Source organism: Boleophthalmus pectinirostris, unplaced genomic scaffold (assembly GCF_026225935.1).
Source record: "Boleophthalmus pectinirostris isolate CB_2022bp ecotype Guang Dong unplaced genomic scaffold, ASM2622593v1 HiC_scaffold_15, whole genome shotgun sequence".
Classification (NCBI taxonomy): domain Eukaryota; kingdom Metazoa; phylum Chordata; class Actinopteri; order Gobiiformes; family Gobiidae; genus Boleophthalmus; species Boleophthalmus pectinirostris.
Window position 1 is genome coordinate 19,692,393 of NW_026571070.1, and position 9,960 is coordinate 19,702,352.

At 39.0% G+C, this 9,960-nt stretch overlaps 1 protein-coding gene across 1 annotated transcript in view; it reads right to left on the reverse strand.

The window, feature by feature from the left end:
• Positions 1-9,541, reverse strand: part of sema5a (sema domain, seven thrombospondin repeats (type 1 and type 1-like), transmembrane domain (TM) and short cytoplasmic domain, (semaphorin) 5A) — a 154,116-nt gene extending 144,575 nt beyond the window's left edge. Inside the window, exon 1 of the mRNA XM_020925704.2 lies at positions 9,397-9,541. Coding sequence (XP_020781363.1) covers positions 9,397-9,541 — 145 coding nt within the window. The remainder of the gene's footprint in view (positions 1-9,396) is intronic.
• Between the last annotated feature and the right edge of the window lie 419 nt (positions 9,542-9,960).

Consider the following 9,960-nt stretch of genomic DNA (forward strand, 5'->3'; position numbering starts at 1 on the left):
AACATTTTAATTTGCAGTGTCCCTTTCCTTGAAGTAACAAGCAACAGTGCAAAAAGAAAGTGGTGATTAGATGCTTTGAATGGATTTAATTGTGTTTTTGGAGATAGAGGAACTTGATGACCTTTCAAATAAGCGGTAAGTTCAAAGAATCTGAGGGAGGAAAAATATTTTTGCAGATCAAATTCACAATAAGAATACTAAAGTGCATTGACTCAGAAGTTTACAAAGTGAATTCATTTACCATTTAAAAGTGTTCCATTCAAAAAGTGAAACTTTTTTCATATGTTCAAAAATGCATTTGAATTGTGGTCATACAGTCTAACCATACACTGAGCTGATACAAATATGATAGATAGAGATATGTATGAGTAATTGAACATGCAAATGAGTCTACACAGGTGATTAAGAAACCAACATGACAGATGGACAAATATATGTTCTAGCCTTTCAATTAAGACATCAAAAAGACATTGAACATCTGTTTACAAAAAAATGCAGCTTAAAAGCCCCATATTACTCCATTATAATGTTGTTTCCTCACCAAAAACATAACCGGAGTTGTATTTTTTTTCTTTCACACATGTTTAACACACAAATCTTGCACATTTTAGGCTGACTCAAAAATAACACTTGTCAATTTGTATCACCAGCTGACACTCTGGTGATACAAAATGCACTCCACTGGGTTTTTAAACCCCAAACACCTTCAACTGAATCATTTTGATGATTGACAAGCTCTACCGAACAAAAGGTAAAAGATAGCTGCTGATGAATGTGTCATGACCTCACAAGGTGGAACAGAACATTTTGAGCTTTAGAGCTGTAGACAGACTAACAATACAGGGTTACTCAAATCTGTGTGAATGAAACAAAATACATCTCCAGGTATGTTTTTGAGGAGGTAACAACATTACAACATGATTTAAAGCTCACAAGAGTCAATTTTGATAAAGGTGCATTATGCCAAATCTATGGCGGAGAGTCCACCACTGGCTTGTCTCCATGGAGACACCAGGTAACGTTACAAATTCTCTGTGGAGAAGCGACCAAGCTCACAGTAAGAATGCGTGTTTTCCAATGTCATCCAGCTCCTTTAAGTAACATATAGGCACATAGCACACATGGAACAGTCACCGCAGTTACACAATATATCTTCTGGACTTTCCATAATAAATAAAAGTCCTGTCCCAGAGGACCAATTAAAAAATGTCTGATAGCCTGTGAAGCACATGCTGTTTACGAATGTGATCGTATATCTGTTCTTAGTGCCTGTTTCATTCTCACAGCGGTGTTCAGGGATGCTGGTAAAACTAGCAGGCGATGTGTGGCGGTAAAACTGGCCCCTCCACAGAGAAATGCCCCTCTCGGCCCGTGAAGCTCCTATTTACTACAGACTTTATAACCTTTAAACGCCTCACAGGCTCCACCAGGGGCTCTTGTTAAGTATGCTTTAGTGATGCGTACCTCTCAGGGGTTTAAGCTCGCACAACACAACCAGTGCTGATGAGCCCTGTGGAGATAAGAGGAGGAATAAATTTTACATTCATTTAAGCAGCAATGGAAATCCTGCCAATAAAAAGGAGAGTACTGTTTGTGCCAGTGTCAAGCCTGGATAAAGAGGTCAGGGAGGGCATCCGGTGTAATGTAATTTAATGGGAGGAGATAAATGCTTCAAGTAACTTTGTAAGTTTGTAATGAAAAAACAATTCTTATCATTTTTACTCTTCTGCTACATCTTTTGAATTCTGCCGTTGAGGCACTACAATTTATTTTTTTCCTAATTAATTTCTAAGTGCTTCTTGAAAATTTTATTCCATTGCAAGATAGGGCCAAAAGAACTTCACCAATGTGTTTCTGTGGTTGATTATTCAGCAGATAACTAGGAAATCCCCCGTTTCATTATGTTAAGATTTGTGGATTTGCCTTTTTTGTTTATTCTGATCATTTTGTCCATTGTTTTTCTCTTTTTCTCCACAAAACTTCATCACACTAGCCCAGAGTTCAGTCCTAAACTCACTTTCCCAGCATAGACATTCACAGGAGCCTATATTTAGACCTATTTTTGTCAGTATAGCGGCTTTACCTTTTGGGGATCACATTCTAGATCGTTTATGCTAAAACTGTATTTTTTCTCAAACCCAGGCAATGGTCCACACCGCTGTACAAAGCAGAAAGTGGTCTTTATGGGCGACTATAGGCTCGCACCACAGTAGCACTTCTGTCAGACAAGTGTTGTGCCAAGTCAGAATTACCCACAATCCCGTGAGGCACACCCTTCCCCAGTGCAGCCACAATGATATACAGACAGAATGAAGAGCTGTCATAGTAACTCATGCACTATGGCCTTGGACAGTCATGACCACAGCGGGACCACAGGCTAAATTTCCCCAAACTACTGTGACTCAACTTCTGTATTTAGCTCGAAACAAACAAGCCCAGTTCATGGATTATGGAATACGGCAGAATAGTGGTTAAGTGAAGGTTCGAATTTCCTCATGCAAGTTGAGGAAGTCATTTTTCTTTTTGTCGACACATTTCACAACTCTAGGTAGAACTAAAGGCTAGACCTGTGGGACTGAAGTGAAATGTAGCTTGAGGTCACACTTTTTCGTAAATTCTAGCCAAATTAAGATAACTTGAATTAAGAAAGTTTCATAATGCTTTCAATAAATTTCACTTGACATTGAAAATGATCTACCTGGAACCAGACTTTTTGTACTCAAAATATCAAAATACATCTTGCTGCACTTAGGATAAGAAAAACAACTTCTTGCACTTCAAATATGACAAAAAAAAATCTATGGCTGAGTAAAAGAAAAACACACTTGAATCTCCTCAAATCAAGTAAAATGTTCTTAATTTAAGTCATTTTAAATTACCTAGATATTGCTTTTTGTAGTGCACCTATAAATATAGCACAGCTATATTATAATCATATATATATAAAGTGGTTTTGTTTTTTTGTTTTTTTTATGCCCGATGCCCTCCCTGACACAATTGCCAACTTCCACAATTGTCCTTATTTGGAATGATCCAATCACAGCAGATAAATTGTTGCGGGCATCTCTCAAGAAAACAACAAAATGCTGTAATGATCTAATATTTTGTGTTAAGTTCAAGGTTTACAGCTTTTGTTGTTCATGTAACTCCTTTTGTGTGTGACACTTAGTTGCTATGCCGACGAGTTTATGTGATGGATTGGTGATTTAGAAGAGTTAGAAGTGTTTAATTCTTGTTTTTGGCACGGGTTACGGCCTACAGTAGCTCTTGTGTCCAGAAAATAAACAATAAGAAGTGCAGTAATTGTGGTGCGTTTCCTTACACCAGAATGCTACAATACTATATAACTTCTTGTACTTCCAATTTACCGAGTTTCTTGTTGATAAGCTTGATTTTATTCTTCACATTTTTTTTGTTCATAAACTGCCATAACACAAACTGACATTTTTGTGATTGGTTCTTCCGTTTGTCAATCACATCCATCAGAAATTGAGGAGACAGGGTAGATTTCCAGACCCAAACATCTTCATAAAGCGTGTGGTGAAAGCTGGAAACACAACCGTTCTGAAACCATCTGTGACTGGGTCCTCGTGTTAACCTTAGATCAATTAATAAAACTCAAACATTTTCTTTGGAGTGAATAATTTAACACTTCCATTATTCACTATTACAAAGTACTTTCATTTTGATGGATCATTTGGTCATGTTGTGAGGCTGAAATCAAATTCCCCTGAGAGACAGAGAGAGTGCAGAGGGGACTGGAGATTTACTAGGCACAGACGGATGGGGAAATGGGGACAGCATTGGTCACACAACAGAAGAGGAGATTAGCAGGAGACATCACAAAATGTGACCGGTGCAAAATACGTTCAATAGATATTACCTACAATTGTTTACTGAAATTATGCTGGTTCACAAGAATTGTACACTAGCAGTTTTATATGTTATTAAAGGGTCCATATGTTGTAGTACTGTGTCCTGATGGAAAAAAAAAAAAAAAAAGTTTTGTCTCATTCCCATCCTACATATTTAGCCTCAGTTCTTCAGAACAGAAAACACTGTGTTCCACCTTGTGATGTCATGTGGTAACACAGGAAAGGCTCCTCTGTGTTTTTGAACTCCACCTTCATAAGAATCATTTGTATAATTTCAGCAATTGTCAGTCTCTGCTGAACTAAATGTAAAAGGACAGCTGTTAACTTGAAAAAGACCACTACATGACATGACACACAATTTTCAGTAGAGCATTTTGAGCTTTGGAGATGTAAACATACACAGCTCCTGGTATGGTTTTGAGGAGGTAACAACATTATATTATTATAATATTGCTTAAAGCTCACAAGAGGTAATTTACAGTACTGTAGGTCCTTTAAATTCAGAGCAGGTTGAGAAGATCATCTGAGGTGAAAGCATTGCCAAATCAATATGAAACTCACTTTTGCAGAAGGTAGAAGTCTAGCTGTGACAACCCCTCAATACAAGATACATATATTCAAATATATGCTGTCTGTCTATTGCTGTCAGCCGAAGTCAGTCTGCTACCTATGACTCTCTACTACTACTTTTCAAGCATTTCATTGTACTTTCACCTCTACACAGTCCTGCTAATTCAGTTACATAATAGCAGTCCTGTTTACTCATCTACATCACCACAGCAACCCTCTGCATCTGCTCTTCTTCATTTATCTTGACCAAGCTCCAGTTGTGGCTGCGATATAAATTTTTTTGGGGGCGGCTGCCTTGGACAAAATGAGAAATATATATTAAAAATATATGAGTATTATATATACGCTACATAGTTTTATAACGAATGTCAGAAACAAACATTTTGGTCACTATTGGCTGAATTATATCTTGAATGAATATAAATAATTTGTTTTATATTTCATCAGGCCCCTGTCCTAAGCTTGCACTGTGTTTGTCACAATCACGCACAGCCAGATGCAAAGTTTATGCAGCAGCACAACCAGATCCACCACTCACAACCAGCCTCAACAATGTCTGCAAAACTACAATGAGAGGGAACAGTCACAACATGAACATATGACATCAGCACCGCTGCTACAACACACACGGCACAACACCAGAGCAGCTCATTCACGCATTATTTGCCTGTGAGGCTGAGATTTGCACCAAAACTGATGAAAACAAGCATCTTACCTTCTCCAGAGGACTAAAGCAGAGTATCTATCTATCTGCTGTCCTGTTGGCTCTGTCTCCAAAAGTGTATTATTGTCCAATATGAAGAGATAAAACTGGTCCAAGTCCCGGTCTGGACCACCAGCTGGTCGTAAACTAGTCTTAATCCTACTTCCCACTTACAGTAAATCTGAGTTATGACCAGTCCATATTAGGACTAAAGCACCGGGTAGATTTAAGACCTTCGCATGCTATGCCCAGGTGAAACTTTTCCGCCCAGAAACATGCGGGCAGCAGCTGATAGAACAGCAAGCAAGTGCCCTGGCCCCAGTGGTGGCACTGAGTTGGTCTTGGAGGTGGCAGAGAGTGCCATTATGTTATGCCGTTTTCTCATCACAGATATAGCTGGATATGGTTTTGTTTAACACACAAATCCTGCATATTTAGGCTGTACTCTTCTTTCAAACATTAAACTCTTTGTTCCACCTTGTGATGTCATGTGGTAATATGGAAAGTGCTCCACTGTGTTTTTAAACTCCATACTTTCACTAGAACCATTTGGACCATTTCAACCCAGGCTGAGGTACCAAACGATGTTGTTACCAAATGATGTTGTTACCAAGTAATGAGGTAACAACATTATAACATGGCTTACAGCTCACAAGAGTCAATTTACCTTTACACTTACATTTCAGTAGCTTACAGCCTGGTCTCCTTGAGAAATAAGAGGGGATAAAACAAACCAGTGTAGTAAGTGAATGCAAATTGTGGGATTTGTAGTTCTTTCAGGTCCAGCCAACGCTTGAGGTGCAGCTTTATGTTTCACTGTTATGATCCACAGTGGTACAGTTAAGTGTTTGTAGTCCTCCCAGCTCACCTGAAAAGCGGCCACTGCACTGTCACTATGCCCATTGGACACAACCAGGGATTACTCTACATTACATGGGCCCAATGATTCACAAAGAGCACCGTAATAGCCTTAACAAGAGCTCTCTGGCCGTGTGTGGATGTGTTTGGGTATACATAGTGACTCACGGCTATTTTGCATCTAAAGCAAAAAGAAGAAAGAAAGAGGAGAATAATTTGGCTTGCACTTGTGAGCGATGAAAGACTATCATCAAGGCATGAAAAGACTTATTATTAAGAATGAATGGGAGATATGGCATTCAAGGCAAAGATTAATGGACAGCTTAATGACTGCATAGAAATTACCAACTGTTCGGCACCTTTACAGAGCAAGCGCTAATATAGCGTGGCTGCAGGAGAAATGGAATAGACTTCAAATAAACAAAGGATTAAATACAAGGGGGGAAAAGTCCATTAAAACGAGGTTAGTGAACACAGGTGAATTCACATCAGAATTGCAATGTGAGATAATTACAGCTAAGTTGGATCTGCAAGTCATGCTGCTAGGAAGTTATAGCATAGGAGGTATATCTCTATATAAGAAGTATTGGAGTGAATGAATGATCATGTGTAAGGGAATGGCTATACAGCTCTCACAGTTCTCCTCTTTGTGTTTAAAGATAGACTCACTCACACTTTCCAGTCATTTCTATTGATATTTGCTGCCAATGTCATCAATATTCCCTGGGGTGTGAAGCTAACTGAAAGCACTACTCTGTTAGAAGCTCTGTTACTCAAGTTAGACTTAATCTGAGCTTTATTTTAACACAGTCTGAGAAAGAGCTGACTTGGTTGGAAGACTGTGGTGATTTGTGCTTTTAAATAAGTCTCACACACATTAGCTTGCATTAGTCAACAGTTCTTTTGTTAGTCTTACCTTTTTGTTAAAAATCAAACATTTACACGGGACCATGAACACTTGTATTGATCACAAACTCCTGAAAATGTGTTGTTCAAATCCATTTTGTATAATTCTTGACTTTTCAGAACATATATTTTTTGTCAGTGTCAGCTAATGTGTGCGTCGTGTTGTCATGATGACTGCTGAACATTCCGCCAGTAGATGCATGTAGAACACCCCCAGTGTTGTCATTGCAAAGTATTAATATCTGAATGTACATGATTTTGAACAGCACCAGTTCCTTTTTGTGAGGAGAAAGTAAATGACCAATTAAGTACCAAGAGTTGGAAAGAATAAGAAGATTTTTTTTTTTTTAAATCAATTTTTATATCAAGCGCAGTAGCCCCTTTTTAGAACAAATGTAGCAATGGTCATGAAGTAGTCCTAATTTGGGCCTGGTTTAGCTCTAGTTTTGACCTGAAATAGTGCTGTTTTAGACCTGGTTTAGATGTGGTTGTACTGGGAGGACTTTGAACTTGAGTTAATTGTTTAGTTAAGTGGATGATTGCACACAATTTTGGAATTGGCTTAGCCCTAGTTTAGACCTGGAATAGTGCTATTTTAGATCATAGTCATGGGGTAGTCCTATTTTGGGACCAGGTTTAGCCCTAGTTTAAATCTGGAATAGTACTGTTTTAGACCTGGTTTAGATGTGGTGGTACTGGGAGAGCAACCATTTTCTTCTAGGTGGTACTTTGAAGCTGAGAATCACTGTTTAGTTACGTACAAATAAGCGAATGATTGCAAAAATAGACTCTAATTTAAAGTTCTGCTACATTAAGTCTACAGCCAGTGTTCTTTTCACACATATACACTTACGCATACTGTCTGTACATCTATGGTAGTTTTCCCCTCGTTTCTCACTGCTCTTGTGATGACCCCCTGCATTACCACTGCTATATTTCCAGCGCGGCGCTCTGTCCACGAGGCGTAATGGGCCATAGTGGTGCATTAGAGAACACATCGCCAATGACCAGCGATGACCCACAAGAGTCTACGGGCGTCCATTTTGGAGTATTGTATCATGTTATCCAGTGTTAGCCCATTCCACTCAATTGGCTACGAGTGATGAGTGCTACCGCCGCTAACAATGAAAGCGAGAAAGACCACGAAAGAAAGTACAGAACAGGCATCGTCAAATGTGGCTAGATCTTTGTGCTAAACGACCTTGGATTTTTCGAAGTCAATTTCACCCAAGACATAATGCTGGGTGATTATCTGACTGCAAGGGACTCCATTGGACTGCAAACAATTCAATGGCATCTGAGTACTTGGAGGTAGGCAGACAGTGCACCATTGATCAGTATTGAATTGTTCTTTTCGACTAAGTTTCAGCGCATTTCATTAGACTTTAGCAGATCAATGCCAGCGCAAGATGAATGGTGGGGACGATGAAACTTGACGCAGGAGTTACTGTATCCAAAAACAGCACAAGTGGAGAAAGTAAGTTTGATTCCTAACAGAAAAGCTTCACATTTGTTGAGAGGGGATCAAATGAAAATGACTGTGAAAAATGTGAGCCCTTTTGCGATGGTAACCTAATATGGCGTTCTTGCTGCACCGTGTTTTATCGATGTTTGTGTCAATATGCTTTGCCAGAGGAAATTACAAACTGCCAGGGACAAAGTGAATTCATTATGGTGTACATATTTTTTCCTTCGTTGCTGTGTTTCTGGAGACATCCCAACATCATATAGACTAGTCGAGCGCTTAACTGGGAAGTTCCTTGATATTCAGTTGTTAAATGTTAAAAGTCCTATAATATGCAAAACTGGCTCTTTATGTTGTGTTATAATGTTGTTACCTCCTCAAAAACATACCTGGAGTTGTGTTTTGTTTCTTTCAGACATATCTGAATAACCCTTTATTATTAGTCTGTCTGCATCTTCATTGCTCAAGATGCTTTGTTCCTTTGTTGTTTCATTGTGTTTTCAAAATGAAATTATCCAAATAATTCAACTAAAGGTGTATGGAGTTAAAAAAAAAAAATCTGTTTGAGCAAAAGTTGCTATAAACATAACGATACATGATTCTAAAAACAACAAAGTATCGCAGAATTAAATCACAATTCAGTTTTATCATATCACCAGCCATTGTTTATTTTACAAATGAGCTTTGTGACTACTTTCAGAACTGTGAGCAGTGGCTACACTTAGCATATATGCAGTATCAGTAAACTTTTGAGACACTGGTTACCACTTTTAAGTGGTAAATATCAGAGAGAACTACTTGGCTATTTATATTTGGGGACATAATGAGAACATGAAGAATGTAGCAACTGACTCCATATGACTGAGAGAGGGACATCATCACGTTGTATTATTTGCTGTATCTACTGGCAACCAATTAACCTTTATATATCGCCTAGCAACAGCATCCCATTAAGCCAGCTATATTTAATATGTTTAATCACAATGAATTTCTACATATACTGTGTCTGTATGATTCACCTGAGTGTGGGATGACAGGGTGCTCGATCCTGTAACATGGTGACTCGGGCAGCAGCACTGGTCCTCTCCGGGCCTCCACACCCCACCGCAGGACCAGCATGCACTGCAGCAGGAGCAGTGCATGCTGGGTAACCGGACGTCCCATGAGGCCCCGGGGCGTGGCTCACTCCTCCTTAGGCCTCAGGGACCAACAACATTGGAGAGACACACCTGGGACAAAGAGACAGGAGTCAGCTTTATATTTCAGACAGCAGACCGTTTTAAAGTCTTATTTGCTCTGTGGGTGTGCGCAGACATAATAATCAACCTACTGCACCATCGTAATTACAGTACTACTTTACTTTAAATGAAAATATTGAGTAAAACTTCAACCCTAAACATATCATCAAGTGGTGGGAACCTTGCACTTTCTTTTGCCAGTATTCTGGTTTATTTGAACAGATTACACCAGATGCCCTAACAGAACTAACCCCTTCCAATTCAGCCTGGCACAGGGAGAACACGTAGTGAAAAGCAACAAATAAAATGTATTATGATTCTTTCCCTCATATAGTGAACACGATT